The 21,794-nt window shown below is 40.1% G+C and overlaps 1 protein-coding gene across 50 annotated transcripts in view; it reads left to right on the top strand.

Annotated features, from left to right (window-relative positions):
- The window catches only part of RIMS1 (regulating synaptic membrane exocytosis 1), a 224,282-nt gene that overhangs the window by 160,954 nt on the left and 41,534 nt on the right, over positions 1-21,794 (top strand). For 13 of the 50 annotated variants that reach the window (XM_083431368.1, XM_083431360.1, XM_083431384.1 and 10 more), the window contains 2 exons: positions 4,486-4,598; positions 21,538-21,650. In XM_083431368.1, the coding sequence (XP_083287494.1) occupies positions 4,486-4,598; positions 21,538-21,650 (226 nt within the window). Of the gene's footprint in view, positions 1-2,739; positions 2,923-4,485; positions 4,599-9,417; positions 9,448-21,537; positions 21,651-21,794 lie in introns of all 50 variants that reach the window. The other 37 variants (XM_083431403.1, XM_083431366.1, XM_083431402.1 and 34 more) reach the window with 5 other exon arrangements.

Raw genomic sequence — 21,794 nt, 5'->3', positions numbered from 1 at the left:
AAGTGTTTGTAACCGGAGGTACCACTGTATAGGCTTGAGGCCAATTAAGCTGGGACTAACCTGAGCCAGCTCAGGTTTGCCTGTGGAGGTTAAAGAGGGATTGTTTTGAAGCATTTATATGACCATACGCGATAAGGTTTGGTGGGAGGGGTTCCTCCACCCCACATGCATCAAAGTGCTCCAGTTACATCTGGTAGGGTCAGTAAGGTTGGCCACTGTGAGAACAGGATGCGGGCCTTGATGGGCCATTGGCCTGACCCAGCAGAGCTCTTTTTATATTCTTAGTATCAGCTTATCTTCCCACCTTGGACTCCTCCAAGTGACCTACCAGTTAGTCTTTTTTATTTATTTATATTCACATTTACCACACAATTTACGACAGGGAGTTATGCACAGAAAAGCCTATTGATTTCCAAGATCTCAGGTGCATTCAGCTCTTGTTTATTTTTAAAGTGTATTTGCAAGACGGTGCTATAAGAACACTTTGCTTGCTTGCTTGCTTATTTATTTATTTGCCTTATTAAAACTTTTTAGGATTTCCGGTAATAAAATCTGTAAATGGCAACAACAGGAGTGTCGTATCTTGTCAATATAAATACGTTGTTTCACTTCCTGTTACATAAATGCCAGTTCTAAAATTCCCAAACATTTAAGGCTTGAATCTAAAAAGTTCGGCAGGGTTGTCAACAAATGTCCGCCCTGTCAGAGAGTGTTTGACGCTTCAGGCTTTTCAAGTCACTGTAGGTCACGAGCCTTCATCTTGGATAAGGAATTGCAAGTTTTACAAATACCCACAGCATAAACTGGCCATATGGGGACGGTTTTTTTATAAGAGCCATCTCTGTATGTGTGAATGTACTGTGCTTCGTGAAAAGTGCTGTCAGGGCAGATATAAATACAACAAACTCTGACTCTTACCCTCCTGCCCCCAATCAACCGATTGCCAAGCAATTGGCAATTTAGCCTAACCATCACTTAGCATTGGCTATAATTTTGCCTAGAATATATGAGCCCCCTGCTGGAAGTAAAACATTAGTGCAGGGAACATAATGAAATCTATAATGTTTGTTACTCGTATTATATATTTTACCGCTGGCCTTACAAAGCACCCCAAGACAGCAGACTTGAACCTCCCCGCATAGGTCTCACTGCTTTCATGTACTCTTTTGTAGGCTTATTGCCACAATCATGCAACTGGGTGGCTTTGCTGTAATAAAGCTATTTCACAGAGCTGGCTAACAGGTAACCTAGTAAAATAATAAGGTATAGTGCTATACATTCCATTGGGAGAGTTTCTCCCATCACTGTTACGTTGTAATGGGGGGAAAGTCATCTCCCAAATGTTAGAATTCTTTGAGCAGTGGATGCTTGGTCTCTCACACAATAAGGATATGGCTATGGGTGAAAATAGACAGCTACTTCCCACACAGTTGACACTTAATAACTATGCCACAGCTTACTTCTAATTACATGAAGACTGAACATAATAAGAAAGAAAAAGGAGTGTGGGGGAGAGACCCAAACAGATTCACCTGTATGCTCTAACCATGCCATGAAATGTTACCATATGTTTTGCTTCTCCACGGTTGTAGAAGCATGGTCCATGGTGTTGCTATCTCTGCGAGTGAGTAAGAGCAGTGCTTTTTTTCAGGGGTTACTCAAGGGTATGCAGTAATGGCACCTCTTTTTTGTTGTTAAAAAGTGTGACACTTACTGTAACTACTTAATGGTGAGTACCGGCACCGATTTTTCTAGGAAAAAAAGCACTAAGTGTAAATGCATGGGGAGCTTTTAAGTGGCAACCTTCTCCTCCTCCTCCTCCTCCTCCTCCTCCTCCTCCTCCTCCTCCTTCTTCTTCTTCTTCTTCGGTGATCACTCGTAGCCAAGTAAGATGGTCTTCTATAAACATGGTTTTAACAATGAGTGAGTCCATAACTGACTGTGGAGGCCAATTCTGGAACCACACGTCCTTCCACAGTGGGGACATTGGTTTCCAGGCAGGAGTTGATTACGGTGTGGATTTCCCAAGCATGCACATTTCTCCTTCTTAGCACGTTTCTCCCTTGCATCCTGAGTTTGGGTGTCTTCAAAGCCCATGACACCTTTGGTGAAGGCTGTTCTTCAGCACACAGCAAGTGGCTGCCTGTTTCCACTCTATATTTTGGCAGTAGATAGCCACATTCTGGATTGGGGTGTCAGGTGGAAAAGCATGGTGACATTTTGCAGGAGCTGTTTCCTCATCACGGCACCACTGTGGTGGGAAGAGCTGCAGTTCTGGAACTTCTGTATTTTTCAGAGATCCAAGCAACAGAAGACCTCATTCAGAGAAAATAAGTCATGGCAACCCCCAATAGAGCCCAGTAGAGACCAGCATCCACTAGAGGCCAATATTGTAAAATGGATAGGTCTGTCAATATTTCAGATTATACACTTTTTGAGATGTGAAATAGATTTAAAAAAAAAAACTGGGAAGAAGTTTGGTCTTAGAACTGCAAGTAACTATCTCATCATTTTTTCAGATTCGTAGCTCCAGACTGTGTATTACTGTGTAGTGAGGGATAAACTTGTTGTTTGATCATTTACTAACCAGATTTATGAAGATAACGAATAATGAATGTTACTGAAAATCACGGATTTGCAGCTACAGATACTGGTGGTGATTTGGTGTGTCTCTCTGTGTGTGTTAACCTTATATGCAGCTAATGACTGAATCCAATTTTTTTGGCCCTAATGTTTTAGGGTTCTACTGCCATGTTCTAGAAGGGGACTGCCACCCCCAAGAATCAGTGATCAGCCAGTCATTACTAGGGGAAAGCATCACACTCGCTCAAGGTCGAGTGAGCATTCTAGTATCAGACCCTTATGTTCTGTACATCACCTAGTTCCTGGAGGGTCTGCACCACCTTCTCCACTTCTGACAAGGTTGCTATTAAATGTACAGCACAGCATTTTGTTTCCTGCCTCCCAGATGTAAATGTGGTGGTGTACTTTCTGGAGTACATGCAGTGCATCCACTCATTCTGGCACTCCAGTGCAATCTGTTTCCCCCGCCATAATATCTACACTTTTCTCATATTCTCCGCTCAAGTCCTATCTCCCCTATCTGGATTGTTTACAGTCATACCAACAAGCTTTATCACAATGGTGAAAATCAGCCTCTGTTTTGTCTTCCCATTGTTTTGTTGTGTTATGCATTCATACGAAAGCTTTCGGAATATTTTTCATTTTTCAGAAATGTGCTACATAATGCAAAAGCCTATTCATATAACAAAGGGTGTGTTCTCACATCACACGTTTTCTTCATACTAGGTATGGAGAGGGAAATTGGGCTTTGTTATTATCATATGGGTATTGTGCACACTGTACATTGTATAGAGAGGCTAAATAGACAGGAAATAAGTACCAGCAAACCCAGAGAAGTGATTATGAACAGATTGGGTCCTGAACTTAGAACTGGTATGATGAAAGTATTGTATAGAGAAAACAGTGAATGGAAATTCCCCACCCCAAGCTTACGAGAAGCAAATAATAGTTATTGTTGACTTGTCCCAGCTTCAGTGATGCTTCATAAGTTTATCTTAAATCATTTCTCATCCAGTGATATAATCTGTTACCCTTCAAGCCCTTCATGGTATTTGTAAAGTTTCCTGGAAGCACTGTACCAGGAAGAACAATACCAATTTGATCAGCTAGCCACAGTGTCAAATGAGGATACAGAGAAATGAGAGAGAAGATACATACAAAACAAAAAGAAAATCCTAAACTCATATTCATAGGGATTGCATAGCTGATGATGTGTGAACATACTCTGACTCTTGATTTGCAACTGTCCCCTTTCCTGTATAATAATCCTCTACTTCTGTGAAATTGCTTTAGTACGTAGCTTTATACTGGTAATGTATCTGGAAAAAGAATGCAGGCTGGATAGAAGATTAAATTCTTTTGGAAGTACTTTACGACATCTTTACTACCAGATGTACACTGTCAATTGTATTATTCAGTAGTTGTGCTTTAAAGAATGAAAACTATGGAAAGCCTGTAGATGTAAAATATATATAGCTAACCTATTTGTGTGTGTGTGTGTGTGTGTGTGTGTGTACTCATGATTTTTTCCTCAACCATTGTTATCCATAGCTTTCCAAATGGAGTAGCCTACAGTATTTGAATCCAAATTCAAAATGGGGTTGGTGATTTCACCAGTTCCAGATTGGTGATTAATTGCCTTTGTAGCTAAGTAACTTTCTTCTAGTCTGCCACATCAAAGTGAGCTAATTGAAAAGGCCTTTTGAGTTTTACACACACTTAAGCCGGCTAAAAATGAATGTTTTCTGAATTGAACAGATACTAATAGCTTATGGCATCAATGCAAAGTAAGGTACTTCCTCTCCATCATTTTAACAAAAGTATTTAGCCTTGGTGCTTGTAATATCTCTTTGGTTCAGATGTTTGTTACACCATCCCATTTAATCTTAATTTTGCCTGCAGAATGCACCAACCAGGAAGTCCCATGCAGTCGTCTCCAGCAGACACACCCTTCAGCAGCCGTAGGGGGAGACAGCTTCCACAAGTTCCTATCAGAAGCGGCAGTATAGAGCAAGGTATCAAATAACAAGCTTACAGTTTAAAATCTTGGGTTTGTTTTCCTTCCTCTTCCTGTGCTGCAAAACCATCTTGCTTTTTCTTTTTGTAAATAGAGTCTTCAATGCTTTATTGCTTTCTGCTGATTAACAAGTACATTCTTATAAAAGTGGATTGCAAATTAGGGGTGTGCAATTGATTATTGCATTGTTTCAAAAAGTCTGTTTCATGTTTTTTAGCGATGTATGTACTTTTAAAGCTGGGTTCTTGGCAAGGGGGCAGATTAAGGTGGCGGAGAATAACCCACTCTGTTTATTCATGTTTCATTAATTTTGTTGTCTTCCTAATGCTAATTGATTGCAATTTGCTGACAGAAATGTGAACAATGCAAACAATATCCCTTTCTGAGCATGTCAAAAGTTAAAAGCAAAAGTTGGGGGAAATTAATGTACTACTTAGGAAAACACAAATGAAGCCATCAGCAACACATTTAGAGAAAATCTGAGACAGATGGCTGAGAGATATTGCAGCATCTGCTATCTAGCTTGTACTAATAGCTTTGTTTCTTCATCATATTTACAACAGTTTAATTACTGGATTACTGGGCTGTGGTGAGGATGGAATCACCTGCTTACATTTCTGAAATCACAGATATCTAGGTTTACATTAGAGATCATGTGAAACTTGTTTAGCGTTTTCGTATTTTAATTACATGGTGCAGTTCAGAACTGAAAGGGCAAAACATTGAAGGTTTTCTTTCTCTATAGCAAATTGATGTCATGCATCCTTGTAGATATGAATATGTATTGAGAATGAGATGGTTCAAATGTTCATTCTTTGCTAATACATGCATCATATAGATGTGAGTTTCCTAATGAATGACAGCCATCACTGAAGAGTAGAGAGTATGTCAAAGTGGTTCCCATTCCATACATTCATTTTCACTTGGATATTTGCTCCTTTCTGCACGTGGTTTTGATGTGTAATGTATCTGCTGTTCTATATCATGTCACCATGAATTAAGGTCTCATTGGTTCAACAACTTGCTACAAAACTACATTGCAGTTCAACAGGTTGCATGATCTCAAACTGTCAATTATAGGACGGCTGTACAAAGAGGAGAGAGTTTTGTGGATATTTGCATATTATTTCTTTGTTGGCACGTAATAAGAAAACAGATGAGGTATAATGTTTGTGTGTTTCCCCCCTGAGTGTAAAGAATTTCTTATTACTGGAAAATGTACTATACTATTTCAGTTCAAATGATGCTTATAGGATTTTGTAATCTGATCAACCGGTCTCCGTTTCAAACCACAAGAGTGGAAAACTAGAATGGCTGCAGCAATGTCGAAAACAAAACAAAAAGCAATGCCGTGGGCGTTTCCTTAAATAGGTGCTCTTACACTTGTACTTTATATCACTTCTTGTATATGCTTTATGTTGTTAAAAAAATTAACATGATGACTCTGAGTGAAGATTTTCTGGCTGGAACTTTTAATCTGTTGCTGTTAAAGGGACACACTTGTTTTGATAAAAGGTGCCATTCCTTTGGAAGTTCCTTCACAGCTGGCCATAACCAAGGGTGGGTCTGTGCATCTGTCTTGTGCATTTCCAATTTGCCCACTAGGCATACAGGGTTTTGACTAGGAAAACACTGAGGGTTATTTCTGCAGGGATAGAATAAATTGTTAAAGTATGAAAGTCTTGCTATTTTCATTGTTACCTTGAACAGCCTTTTCATATGTTCAGCCAAATCCTGCCATTTGTTGTTCTTTTCAATCAGTCATTAACTCAACTGGAAATGTAAAAACTGGCATAGGAGGAGTTTTGTCCAAACGTTAAATCCCTCTGCAGAGCAATTCTCTGACTTGGCAGCAGTGATGAGATCCCAAAGAAGAACTGATCTCAATGTAAAAATACAGGAAGTCCAGATTTTATTTCCTGTGGATAAAGGATAATGTCTACACAATCACCTTAGTGGGAAATGGACATCAAACATCTGGCCAGCTTCTGATCTTATCTGTTAGAAATAAAGATACACATGCATAGTGGAAGTATAGATAAATGGGTGTCTCCAATTAAGTCACACTCAAAGCAGAGCCATTGAAATTAATGAACAAGTGCCAGTTTAAGTAAAAAGATTTCAATGGGTTTACTCTCTATATGGCTTGTTGGATATAACCCATCGAGAAATATCGGAAATGACTCTAGGGGTTTCAGGAAAGCCTAAGGTGTATATTTAGCATTATGAGGGCTGATGCATGCTGAAGTCAAGGAGAAGTTTTAATTGAATTAATTAGGCCTTAACCCCATGGCAACTTCATTTCCTAACCAAATTAGCCTAATATGCAAGGGCTCGTTGAGAAATATATCTTTAGGTGATTACAGAATGATACATCAGTCTTACAGTATAATTGAAAATGAGCAAACTCTGGTGAAATGCTTCTATTTCATAAAGTTTTCCATGTGCCTAAGATACAGGATAAAAAAGACAAGCAAAGACAAAATACTCAGCTAAAAACTGTAGCAAGTGTCAGTATTCTAGAATTGGCTCTCTTAATCGTTTTCATGGAAAAGGAATGCTGCCAGTGAAATGATGACTGTATCTTAATTTTATTTACCGGTAGTAAACAAAACAAAAGTATAATTGTTCCGTATAACATTTGTGCCTGCTTGCCAGTTTGTAGCATATTACGGTATCTCTAACAGTCTTTTGAGAAATGAGTATATTAGTGCAAGCGAGTCGCCAAAAGAGAGGATGTGAAAGGACACGTCTGAAAGAGGGAGGTGGGGGAAAGATGGCAGATAAAGTGTGCTTTCAAATGTCAGAATATAGATAGAGTTCAGAGTTCTAAAACAAAGCAACAGATGTGTGTGTGTGTGTGTGTGTGTGTGTGTGTGTGTCTACTTGGCCTGAGCCCACTGATGCACTGGGACTAGATTACTACCATCTATAATAATAGGAGTGCCTTTAGTCCTTAACACATTTATATGGATTTAAATTGCATTGCTTTTGCTGGAATTAGCCAGGCAGAATTATTTTAAGGTTGAAAATCAAATAGGTGCATTACCACTGTCTTTCAAACACCCTACTATCCTCTACAACAATATTGTGTATATAAAAAATAAAGCTGTATCATGAAGGTCTTTACCTAGCTTGCTACAACAGTTTTTAACTAAAAATTTATAAACCTCTTGAGTTTTCAGCACAGCCATGCCACCTTTACAACAACATGCTATAACGGTTTAAAAACAGAGTAAAAAATGGCTCCTTGTTCTTAGTATGAAGCTTTATATTTAATGCATATAGCTGTGCTTGTTGCACTGCTACTACTACTACTACTACTACTACTACTAATAATAATGTGCCAGTGATACTTAGGGAAAAACATTTGCCAGCAATTGAGCTATGTTTGAACTAGCATTGCAGTTCACTGAGGTCACTTGACCACTTCCTGTGCGCATGGTTCCCTACATATCCAAGTGCAAGGTCATTATATATGAACACCATGCTTATGAGAATATTTCAGTTTTCAGACTTTCCTTTGTTCTGCTCTTGTTTGATTCAACAAAGCATGCTATCCATCAGACTTCAGATGAATAGAGATTTCTAGAAGAGATGCTCGATGGATTTGCTTTCACAAACACCAGTGGTTATAGATTGCTAGGTGAACGGAAAATGCTGCTCTGGTCATTTGCACTTAAAAAAATACTTGAACCTGGTTCAGTGACAATAAATCACACAAATCACAACTCCACCTGGAAGTAAGGCGATGTTCAATTCTGCAGTATTTTGCACTGTTTCGTGAGCCATTTGATCTGAGCATTCTGCAGTTTAGTTTCAGATAGTAAACCTCCGTTTATTGAAAGACTTCCTATTCATTTCTTTATTTCCTATTACATTGTTTAAAACACCTCTTGAATTATTTTAAGGTTGCCAGTGCTTATTGTTGGATTACATGGGACATCCAGGAAAGAAGAGGGGAGGGGGGGTGGCACCCTACAGCCACTGCATTTTATAAAAGTGGGTATTTTCAAAGGAAAAGTAGGTGTTCAGTAATATTTAATAAAGCAAGCTACTTTTAATGGTCACCGTTGTGAAAATGATATGACAATTGCTCATTGAAAAGTCATGCAGTAGCTATTCATTCATTCAATCTTTTGTTAACATACTCCCATAGGTGCTTCACTCTTTGTGTGTGTGATCCTGCTCTTCCGTTGTTTGCAATTCAAGCTTTGCTTTAGTTGTTGTTGGACTGAGCTGGAGAGTGCTTTCTGATACAATCGTGTATTTTTTAATACCGGTCAGATTAAGTGCAGTATGTAAGTACTCTAATCGGGAATGGATAAAAAGAAAATACTTTCTCCAATGTACGTTTTAGGCTCCACCCAGCACAATATATTTTTTTTAGTGTGAATCTTTTTTAATGAAAGATGTGAAAAACTAACAGTTGAAGAGATGTCTCCTCACATGAGTAACCCTTTTCCTACTGCTTGTTTTCTTAAGTGCTCATTGTGTACAACAGAGATGTAGCTTTTTATTTTTCTAATATTAAAGCTTATAATAAAAAAAAGAACAGGCCACAACCCAACATATTGTTAAGTGGGCTTAAGGCAATTTATTCCAATGGACTTGACCATACTTAGCTCTCTATTGGCCTCAGACTTTATAATTTGTCATGGTCTTGTCATCCAAGTTCCCCACATTAATTTTATGCATGCTGCAACAGAGCCTATAGTGTTTGTCATTCTCATGTATAACACCTTTTTTTGTCTAACTTTAAATTTGCTGATTTCTTTCTTTTGTTCCCATCATTCCGTGCATTTTATTCATTGAAGAACAAGAGAATTATAGCTCATCATCAAAAGGTAAATATTCATGTCAATTTTACTAACACTCGTCATGTTATTTTTACCTTTCTTCTGCACTAATTTCATGTCAATCCATTTTTTGTAGGTTACATTCAGTTAAGAATGTAAATCTGTGGAAAAGGTTACTTCTCAAGTATCTAAACGTCATCCAGTCCATTAGAGTCGTAAAATAGTTTTACTAACCTCAAATCTATTTTAATGAAATATTATCTCAACCTCTGACCAGGTGCAAACTTGGTTGTCATCGTCTGGGAATGTTTACTTCTATCTCACAGATAATGAGAATATGCCCAGCAGTTCTGGACCCAGTATAAAGGACTGGAGCATCCACAAAACAAAACCCTTACCTTTTGTAGATCTTCTGAAAGCTCTGTTTAATCATGGGGATCAATATGGGCCACTTTAAAAAGACACTTGAGCCTAGTTTTGACAATTGTTCCATGTTTCATATACCATGGCTTTGTAAGCTGGAAATGAATGCTGGATTTTAGCATTCCTTCCCTCATCTCTACTTCAGTGTGATCCTGACTTATTTTCCTAGTCTGAGTTCCCTGATTTGGACATAATGGGGGGCAAATGAGGTGCCAAAGCAGTAAGAAGTAAAGCCCAAAGGAAGTCTCTGGAAGGGAACATCACAGTAGCAGTCAGGGAGAACATAATCCATTAGCAAATACTCACCATCACAAACAGGTAACTGCAAGAATCAGGAAGTGTAACATAAATCCAGCTGGAAGGAGACACTGGGGATATCTACATCTGATGCTGGCCAAGCTGTTTATGAAGTCCAGCAGTGTGAAGAAGGGGGCAGTCTAGGTACCTGGACCTTTATAATGGGCAAAGCGTTTCTGCCATTAGTTGATCAACACACTACACTACTATCTCTTATGCTGACCTACCATTGGAGTGCTTCAGTGGAAGAGAACTGGAACGCATTCTTAGGAAGTGTCCTGGTGCTATGTTGGTCAACAGCTTTATGATACCAGGACTGTCCAAATAATAATAATAATAATAATAATAATAATAATAATAATAATAATAATTTATTTGTTTCCCCAGCCACTCTGGGCAGCTTCCAACAAAGGTTTAAAATACATTAAAATGTCGCACATTAAAAACTTCCCTAAAGAAGAGAAGCAGGAGCCAACAAGTTTAAAAGGGTGTGGGGGACGTTACTTCAGCAATAGAGGCACCTTATTTGAACCCTCTAGCAGTAGGCCATGTGGAGTACAGGCAGACAGCAAGTGGCCTCAGCAGGGCCCCAATTGTTCTCCTCATTATCAGGAGCTGGGACCAAACACAATGAGTGCATAAGTAAGCACTGCTGTGCCATTGGTTCCCATCAAGCTGCCTGGAAACTGTGCCTGCCTCTCCTTTGTTCAGGCAGTTGTGGTGGGGGGTTGGCCACTGAGATCTAAATGGGTAAAGATAAACAGACAGCAGCTGATCAGCACAACTTTACTTTTGTAAGCAGGGGGCCTGCTCAAGAATGCTCTACACTTTTTTTGTGTGGGTTTGATCTTAGTTTTCGCTAATGTATAACCAAATACTACTTCCATGCAATTGCCCTTGTTCTGTAATTGTCTGTGGCAATTAAGACATGTTGTTGTCGATCAACACACAATCTTAATTGCTGTAGAACGAACAGTAACTTGTTCCTTTAATATTTCCTTGTATACTTGATTCTAAATCTTTTCTCAACTTCATTGCTTTTTTAAAAAAAGGAAAAAATCTGTCATGATTATCAACATCTGCATCTCCATTTCAAATGCTTCATTGTGTTTTGTCACAATATGGCCTCACCGGCACCTCTGTGCACTAAAACACCAACAACTTGGCATATCTACCATTGAACTTACTTATTGTGTTGAGACAAATCTGTCACCCAAGAAGAATCTTGATGTGTGACCTTGATAAAGGCCATAAACCAACTGTTTTATCTTGTGTCATGACTCGTTTATGCAGCAAAAACTAAAAATCCCAAACTGAGTGAAAGTTTATGCTGCCGGTGACACATTAACTGCTTTTTTGAATACAGTGGTACCTCGGGTTAAGTACTTAATTCGTTCCGGAGGTCTGTACTTAACTTGAAACTGTTCTTAACCTGAAGCACCACTTTAGCTAATGGGGCCTCCTGCTGCCGCTGCACCACCGGAGCACGATTTCTGTTCTCACCCTGAAGCAAAGTTCTTAACCTGAAGCACTATTTCTGGGTTAGCGGAGTATGTAACCTGAAGCGTATGTAACCTGAAGCATATGTAACCCGAGGTATCACTGTACTTCGCTTTGGGGGGGGGTGGCCACCACAGGAAATTAACATTCCAGAAAGAAGTAACGGGTAGAGCAACTTAAAGGAAAGTCTATGGCTGCTGTTCAGAACTTGCCTGGGAGTAATTCCCATTAAACTCAGTTTTCTATGTGCAGAGAGCATGTACACACAGAGAGAGCTGAAGCCTGAAATGGTACTACAACTATGAAAAGTTTTCCCATTTGCTTCAGCAGCCTTAGTAGTCCTCAGAAAGAACTCTGAATTTTCCCTGTAAATATTTCCTCTTTTTGTTTTTAATCACAGGCCCTTGTCATGTGTGCCCCATGTGTACAAGAATGCATGGGATGGGACCAGGCCCCACTGGGCCCCACCCTGACATTATCACTCCACCTCACCCTAATGTCCATGCAGACATGTTAGACATGTGAAAGGGAGTTGTAGAGACCTACAACTGTATCAGCATAGTTGTTTCCTATCCCCACTCCCAAAGGCTGTCAGAACATTGGGAATGGAGGCCATGAGTGCATTGACACTGGAAGGCCTGTCTCCTCAACACATTTATTGTAAATTTTGCACATGAGTGAAGAGAGCTATAGTTAGCAGATAAGGAGTATAACTATCTCTGTCTCCAAATGCATCATAGTTACCTCTGGTATTGTTTTGAATGGAATCTGTTATAACCATGCATATGCCAATGTTTTATTTCCTCTGTCACTGAGGATGGTGTACCAATTCTTGCTACTGAGAGCCCCTCAGTCTCACCCTGTGGAGCTGGAGATGGCTCTCATGCTGTTTTCTGCTACAGGACTAGATTTTTAAAAGTTGAGAGATGCTTGGCGATTGTGCCATGATTTATAAATGGCTCTGTAGCAGGACTCCATGTTATATCTACATCAAATTAAGCCACCTTTAAAAGTGATAGTGGCTGAAGTGCTATCCTTACCTGGGAGTAAATCCTATTAAACCCACTGGGGCTTTTTTCTAGGGTAGTATACAAGAGACAAGAATTACTCAAAATATAAATACAATGCAAAGTACAAATACAAGATATAAATAATTAGAAATGCATACATATGTCTCTGGATGCTTTTTAAGAAGTTTACTGTTAAGACAGGAAACCTAATGACTGCTGATGCATACTGTAAAAAATAAGTGTGGCATTGGCTTAGGTTATCTCTACCTTTGAATGTTCTTCTGGGGGGTTGAATAAGGTGATGGGTTTTGATATACTGGAGTCCTCCAGAACCAGCTCACAATAATTTTAAGTGTGCACAACTTGTGTTAACTCACTGACTGAGATTGAGCTGCCTGACTGAGACTGAAAAAGGGGGGGGCGTGTTCTAAACACCTGGGAGACAATAAAACATGGCTGTTGGGCTGGGTCAAGTTGTTCAGTCTGCTTGTCAGTCTGGAATGAGTACTATTTTTCTTTCATTGGTAAACAAGAACACTATGTGTACCACCATAACATGCTGAATGGGAACCTCTAGCATGTGGATCCAAAATAAAGGATTTGGTCTTCTACAGGGAAACCTTGAGAGAAACAAACAGAAAAACAAATGTCTGCTCTTCCCCTCAGGTAATTTCTAGAATACATAAGAGGCTCAGAGGAGAAGTGCTGAAAGTGCTGAAAGAACATCAAAATTGTGTGCATCCCAAACCAATGACCAATGGGGTTATAGAAGATAATGTAAAAGTGCTATAGCCTCCTTTGAGCCTTAGCTGCACCTTGGATTTAGTGTTGGATAGTGGGAATTGATGAATATAGTTGGAGATAGTAGGACTCTGATGAGCCAATGGGGAAGTATTCATGGGACCTTGGAAGGTGTGCTTGAGGTTCCTCAATGTAGACAAACACAAGAGTTTGCAAATGGAGAGTGCATCGATGGACTAGAGAAGTGACTGGAGCATGGAATGTGAGACTATGTACCCCTCCCCAAGATTCAGGAATAATAAGCTAGAAATGAACTAATGTTTGAGATTATTTCTGAATATTTATTAGAAATCGATTCGACTTTTGCAACAACGTTTTGGAGATTCCAGGAAATTTTTTAACATTTTGGGAATGTTCCATACTCGTTACAAATTTCAAGAATCAAAAGGATCATGAATTTACAATTTATCATTGCATCAAATCTATAGAGGGTTTTTGCAACATGTATACAGGTAACTCGCATCTTATGCAAAGGTTCAGTTCCGGGAATCCACATGCAAACACAAACATGTGTAGATCCAGAAACCCACAGAACCGCTGCCCCCTGCAAGGTATAGGGCTGTTTACCTGGCTTTGAGAAGGTGGCTGGAGGGCTCTACAATCCTGCCAGTGCCTTTGAGCCTTCTTCTCAAAACCTGGCGCCTCACCCAGCTTTGCGAAGGCTGTGCAAGGGCTCTGGGATACTGCCTGAGCCCCCACGCCACTTTCCCAAAGCCAGGTAAGCCTGGAGCTGTGGGAAGGAGTGGCTAAATAAATGGAGAGTGGGTATCACTATTCTCCATTTATTGATAGATTTTCCCCCACACACCTACACAAAGCTGTAATTGTGTAAGTAAAATAAGCATAAGATGTTTGTTATCTATACTAGAAATGGTTTGTATACAGGGAACTTGAAACCTGAACTGCCCTGGCTTAACAAGCCAAGCTGCTGAGGCAGAAGGCAGCTGTTTCTGTCATAGCTGCCTCTTCCTGGAGACTTGTCAGGGATGTTGTTTGGGCTACTAGAGCACGGTTACCAAGGAAAGCCATCAGGTAAGCAGCTGCTCCTCCAGGTCAGCCTTAGCCGCTAGAAATGCTCGGCTGAGATGGTCTGCATAGTGTCACAACCACCATTTTGATCTAATGGAGAAGTGCATTCTTGTCGGCTTCCCTGACATCATACCATAAGCCAGAGTGGCAGGAGGGGAAAAGGCAGTCAGGAAAGCTTTGCCTTTCATCTCTTGTCTGCTGCCTTTACACCATGGACCCAAGGAGGGAAGAAAAGAGAAGAAAATTCTACAGCACAACCAACTATCTACTTGTGAGTAAGTGTACCAGCACCAGCTCATCGGTTTTTTCAGCCCCCTTTTTAAGGATGACTGAGCAGAAAAGCCAATTGCCACAGCAGCCTCCCAGCTTCCCACCTAAAGTGGATAGAAACAAAGTTTGTAATTTCTTTTTAGTCACCTGGAGTGGACTTGTGACTCTTCTCTCAGGCACCACAAGCATTTCCTTTGTCCTTCTAACAAACCTTATAGCCCACAATGCATTTTGTCAGTTTAGCTACTAAAACAATGACCATAGCAAACCCACACATACATCTCTGCAAGAAATATGGCTGATACATGTTTGCCCAAGGGCCAGTATTTGGCTAGCCAAGTTTGCCTTGGAATGGATACAGCCCTTCAGAAACAGCTGCAACCCCAGCACTGAAACCAAGGTGGTACTCAAGAGGCTGATCTGTAGTTTGCCCCATTCCAGGAAATCTGATAAAGTAAAGGCTGGTAGAAGGGATAATCCAACAGTTGCTGCACACACAGTTGTGGAACAGAGGTCAAACATTCAGCATGGCACTCACACCTATTCAATAGATGGGAGAGCATGACACATTGTAAGCAAAAACTGCCTAAACAAATTCATCAGACTCTGATACATTGAGATGGAGAACCTTTGGCAGGTGGCTCCCAGTATTCTATGAGTTAGTTTCACAGCACCTGTAGATCCTAAAAATGTGTGTGTTCTCATTCTAATAAGAACAGATGACTGGAAATTTTATCACTTCTGCTTCATCATCCATTACTATCAGTATGATGCCTTGTCCTTTGATTACTCTTCCTCACCCATAACATTGACTAAGATGCTGGTTTAGGTTGAGGTTTGAGACAACGGAGTTTTCATGTATACCTTTATCAAGATGACAAGAGCACGCTGTCTGTAAAAGGATCAAACCAATGTGACTATGACAGTGAATCTCCTCATACAAGTCAACTGGACCTAGAAGTCATCCAAGACACTGGCTGTTCTGCAGGCAGCTGTAGTTCAACAACATCTGGAAAGCTACAGGTTCCAGACAAACCTGTGCTACGAAAGCAAGCAAGGAAGAAATGTGCATTGTAGACTCCAGAAGGAAGGAAGCCTACTCTTTTCTGCAGTATTTGTCCATCTAACTTTGACCATAAGCAATCATATCCTCACTTGTGTTCAACTGAAGGAGGGATTAAGCACTGAAATTTGCACTGTTAAAAGTGGTACTAACTATGATCCTATTTAGCTCTATTAAGTCGTTCAGCTTTTTCCAACTGTTTATGTTAATCCTATTGAGCATGCGCGCACACCCATTCATATCTTCACAACAGAGAACTATTTTCAGCTTTGTTACATTTCAGCTTTGAATGCGCCTGCCTGTTTTACAGCAGACATATTTTCAGAGTTGCTTTCTTTCCTTTTCGGCTGTCGTACACCTAAAAAAAAGTTAGTTTCGTCTACATGGTGGGGCAGTGGAGGACTAGATGCCCCTCTCATCCACCAAGCACCTGCTATATTATGTGAAGCTATGTGGAAATTTGTACTGTACATGCAAACATGATTTGTATGATCTTCACCTCTTTTGTAAAAACAGCATGCAAATTGGAGCATCAACCTCATTTGTGGGGAGCATGCCAGTTTATCTAATGCAAGCCTGCTAAGTGTAGGAACTGGGCTGTAGATTTCTGATAACTTCCTGCTGCTAAATTATGAGAAAGAAAGAGAAAGCATACATCTAATTCTACCACCCACAGTCTATTAATAGGCAGGGGTAATAAAGTGTTTCTCACAATATGGCTGCCATGTGGAGGCAGCTTGAAACTTCCTTCTCATGGCAGCTGATCTACAGGGCCAGCAGTTTCGTGCACTTCATGCCATCCTATGGACTGGTCCCCACAGTGCGATTTCTATCTATGCTTCAGCTTAATTTGTTTCATCACAATTCATGTCATTCTTATCGCTAATCATCATCATAATTTTAATTGCTAATACCATGCCTATTCATCATCATCATTTTGATTACTCATACCACACCCGTCACTGTGCTAGGCACCATGCATAAATTACTGTTTCTATTTATAGCTTGCTGGAGTATGGAAAGAAACCATGTGGTAGGGCCAGATCTGGGAAGTATGAGCTGGTGCGCATGAAATTGCTTGCAGTGTACACGAATGACCACACAAAGCAATTTCAGGTGGCTTCCCACATGGCAGCCAGATCATGGGAGGTGGTCCTCTAGAGTCAATGTTTCAGTTTCAATAGCCAAAAATAGGCATAGAGATTTCTCCAGGAGAGTCATGGGCTCAACACCAATGAGCTTCAGTCAACTTGAATAATGTTTTGTTTATTTAAATGTATATGCCAAGGGCTCAAGGCAGAAAGCAACAGTTTTCAAATTATTGATAAAGTATATAGTTGTAGAATGCAAAAGTGCTATTTGAATATCAAGTCTCTTATTCTGGGACAGGATAGTGACTAAACTCCTGAAAGCCAGGTAATAGGTTTCTCTCCCTATTTTTCATAGTTTCCCCCTTATATTCATCAGGCCTTGATTGTCTTCTAGCTGTGTCCTGACTGTATTTCTCTAAAGTTAGATATTTATAACTCAAGACCTGCAGTTTGACAAGCAGTGTGGCTTCTTTCTTCTCCTTGTTGCTGTTGACTCTATTTTTCTTGCATTCACATTGTCCCAAACCAGTGGTGGGCAGCATGGCAGGGTGGCATTGCTCACCTGACTTCCAGTCAGTTGTGTCACTCCTGCTTACTAGGAGCTAGAGGGAAGGAACAAGGTGGCGGTGAGATTAGTGTGGTGCAAACACACCAGCAGGAGCCCTGGTTTGGCTTCATCAGTTCATTAGCACCGTGCTGACCTTACTTCTCTATATCCTGGTCAGCAACAGTAATGCAGCTGAGCACTGCTGTCCCACCACATCTGATACTGGTCTCCTCCTCCTTTGCCAGTTCACCTATCTAACTCTACAGCCAGTTTTGTGCTTGCTATGGCATGCCTGCAATGATTCCCATACGAATCATCTAACAGACACTGGCGGAGGAACAGGGGTGCGGGGGGAGCATACCACCCCCAGTGGCAAGATCCCGGTGGGATGCTATCGCAGTCCCCCCCCCCCCCGTGCTGGGCGCTATGCCCCTGGGAGTGCACCAGCCATGCCCTCGCCTGCTCTCCGCCCCCCTGCCAGAGCTTGAAGCTCCGCCACTGCTAACAGGCTACTCTTGCTCGCCACACCAAGATGGATTTCTGACAGTTGGCCACGTAACTGGGACTATTTGAACTGGTTGGGGAATACACTAAACCAGTTACTCGAATGACAGATATGTTATTTTTCATGTTCAAATGAGCATGGTTACTCTCTAGCAGGGATAGGCAACCTTGTTTTTTCTATCAAAGCCCCTATATCTTCAAGGGTAATTGGTTGGAGGCCACATGCCATTGGTGGACATAGCAAGAGACAAAAGTGTATTGAATTAATTAATAAAGATTAAATTCATAAAGAATAAAGATTACTCTTACTCAGTTTTAACCAGCTCCTACTCCTGTAGAGGTCTACACAGAAGTAAGCCCAACTGGGTTGATGAAATTACTCTCATATAAGCATACATAGCATACATATGTTTTCTTCAAGTCCATCAGGCCAATGAATCTTTTTTTCCGTCTAAAAAGCAAGTGGAAGTAGATTTAATGTGCTACACGCACACATATACAAAGCAGAACAACCCTAAATTTGTTCTCAATGATTTGCGTGTTGAGTCCCACAATATCACCCCCCACCAAAAAAGTCACACATCACACATCAATTTTTGTTTAAGGTTTTTGGCATAATTTTGGCCACAACTTTATTCAATATATAAAAAATGTGAGTGGTTGCTTAGGCATTGGTTATGACTATCTGTCCTTGCCCCAGGGACAGAACTGACTTCCGGATTCCAGCGGAATCCAGCGTGGGAAACAAGTATTGGGTGAGAAAATGAAGCTGGGCATCAGTCCCTCACTTCTCACCCTCATGTTCTGGTGGGGCTTGCACGGCCCAAGTCCGATACCAGGGACAAGGACGAAAAGAATGGCAAGCCCCTGGATTCCTTTAACGGAATTCCCTTTTTCTCACCACCATTGGAGGGGTAGCCACTTACCCCTCCACCAACCAATTTAACCAATGCCTAACCGCCAACCTTACAAGTTGTGACGATTTGCTACGCAGTAGGCAAAAACCAAATGGCACCAGCCAATCAGCCAATTGGCAAAATTCCTACCAGGCCCCCGCACCAAGGTGGACGACCCCATGACAGGCATAGCAAGGTCAAGCGATCAAGAAACCCCTCCTTAAAGGGAGGGTGGGCGGGTGATCCGGTGCAAAAGCCAAGAGGACGCCAAGCATTGTGCATCCTGTATTTAAAGCCTCTGACCCCTCCTCCAAATTTGGCGACATTCAAAACTCCCTAGTAACCCAAATTAACCACTTAAGGGCATGGGTTTATCCAAATCTGCTCCATTCTACTGGGATAGAAGAGTAGAGCAACTCTGGAAAGTTCGGGGGGGCATATAAAATGAGGTTGGGGACTGCACCATTGGCTGCAGGTTGTTCACCTTTGCTCTCTATAGAAAAGATGCCTTGTTGACCAGGCTTCCTGAAACGGAATTTGAAAGACAGAGTTTCTAATACACAAATCTACAATTCAGTTAATAAACTCACATTATTTTCATATAAATGCATTCATATTGGAACCTGCTATCTGCAATCTGAGGATCATTGCGTTTGTAGGTGATAAATAGGCATATGGAATAGCCTACAATTCTTTAATTTATTTCAATCGCATGCTGTTTTTCCAATGTGATTGAACAGTGCAGTGTGCAGAAAAGTAATATTAGCAGCTCGACATAACAATAACAGAGACAGAAAAAGTTTTTTTAAAAAACAACAACATGCTGCACATGGAATAAACACTTTGGTGTTTTAGATCTGGTATAGACGGCACCATTTAGTTTCATTGAGACTTCAGCACAAGTAACTATATAGTTAGCAATCTAAATATGTTTCTTGGGGCATTTTCCAGATAAAGTTGGGTTTGTATGGGAGAGGGGACATGAATCTGAAAAAGTAGATTAATATTTTGAGGCACTGTTTCATTTTGTTCTGTTTACTAAATGCAGTTTTACAACTAAAAACATGGTTTTGTGACTAAGAATGTGGAAAATTAGGCAGTATTAAATTTAAAGCTAAATATGTGCTTTTTTAATATTGCTCATTGATTTATTGTTGCATGCTGTAGTTTAAATAACTTTATATACTTTACCAAATTAAAACATTATTGAAGAGAGAGAAAGAAATCTATTAAGGTTAGATTTTCCACATTTGCATTGTGTATCTCCTTAATAAAACATCTTTTTGTATATCATTGTAACATAAAATGTGATTTACTCAGTGTTTTGATAATACTCTTGTTGTGTAAAATCAATTATCACAAATTGGGTGAATCTGTAACCTCTGAAATCAAAATACACAATTGCAGGCAACCTTTATGAGAAAAAAAAAATCCAGACAGACTCTATGAAAATTGGATCTTGTGTATTTTTACATGTCTGCTTCCTGAATCACCTGGAAACACCTTGACCATTTGAGGGATATACTTTGAGCCCCCTTTTTTCTGAGAGTGGTACGCTAACGTCCACTTCAGACTCTTTGAGTAATCAGAGTACCTCGCCTGTATAATGGTACATGAGTGGTTTGAACATTTTGGGGTATACATTGAGTCACCAGTTTTGTGAGGCGATGTAGATTGCATCAGGCTGCGTGTGCACCTGATTTCAAGATTGTAGCTGTTTGAGAAGTAACCTATCAATTTTGATAGCCTTGTGAGTGAGGGAGTCTGTCACTCAGGCCCAATTAGTGAGTGATATAATGTGATATAATATCTGTAAATCAAATACTCAAATCAAAGTCTGAAGAGGCTACGTACAGGATGGTATTCAACTGTTATTCAGAGGTGACACTTAAATTAATTAAACATGCCTAAGTTAGATCCATTAATTTCAATTTAGCTGAATACCAACCACAGCTTGGCTTTCTTTCTGGAATGCCAGCTTCTCTTACAAAGGTTTAAGTGTGAGGTGTAAAAATGCTCCTTTTTCAGACTTTAGCATAGACTAAGACTGGGGCCTTAGCCAGTTAGTTGTATAGAAGCCAGTGCAATGATTGTCTGAACCCACATCTATCACACTTGCAAGTATTGCATAGTGTTATTTTGAATAGGATAACGAAGTATAGTTATATTTATGTTGAGATGATTGAATGCTACAGTTCTACAGATACAGTAGACTCGCAACCTACACACATTTAACTTGTGCACATTCAGCTTTACAAGCTTGGCAAATAAATACATAGAAAGCGAGTGGGCATCTGGCGGGGAAACTTTGGCAATCCCACCCGCCATTGCACCCAATGTGATTTGATTATACACGATTTTGGCTTTATGCTCTGTCCCCATAATGTACCCCCTACATAATTTGTGGGTCTACTGTACTGCCAAGATTTATCAGCTTTAAACAAGCAAATGTTCTTTTCTTGGTTTAGAATCTATTGTACCACCTATAATTATGTAGCAAATTTAGAATTGTATCATACAAATATTTGCAAGCAAATCATTATATTAACATTAGCATGCCTATGTCTTGTGTACACACAGTGCTTCTTTTTGTTATTTGAATACTTCTTGTTCAAGTTGAAATAAGGTCTAAGTTGCATGTAAACCATTTGTTTCTTTAAAAGCTTTTCGTCTCTTTTTAATAGGCTTCCATTATGTGTTTTTACAGCAAATTTAGTAGTGGAGGAACGAACGAGACAGATGAAAATGAAAATGCACCGTTATAACCAGACAACAGAGTCTGGTTCTAGTCAAGAACTTGAACGTGAGCAATATACTAAGGTAAAGTTAGTGTTAAAATATAATACTTTATTTGGAAAGGGGAAGGAGAAACCTTGATTTAAAATACGATCTAACGCAAAAGTTTCTAGGAAGACTTGAAGTCACTACAAATACTAACTTTATTTTGGGGGCATAATTTCATCC

The sequence above is a fragment of the Podarcis tiliguerta genome, assembly GCF_965153285.1.
Source record: "Podarcis tiliguerta genome assembly, chromosome: 3".
Lineage (NCBI taxonomy): Eukaryota > Metazoa > Chordata > Lepidosauria > Squamata > Lacertidae > Podarcis > Podarcis tiliguerta.
Note: the sequence above shows the minus strand (reverse complement) of the source record. Positions and strands in the feature narration are given on the sequence as shown.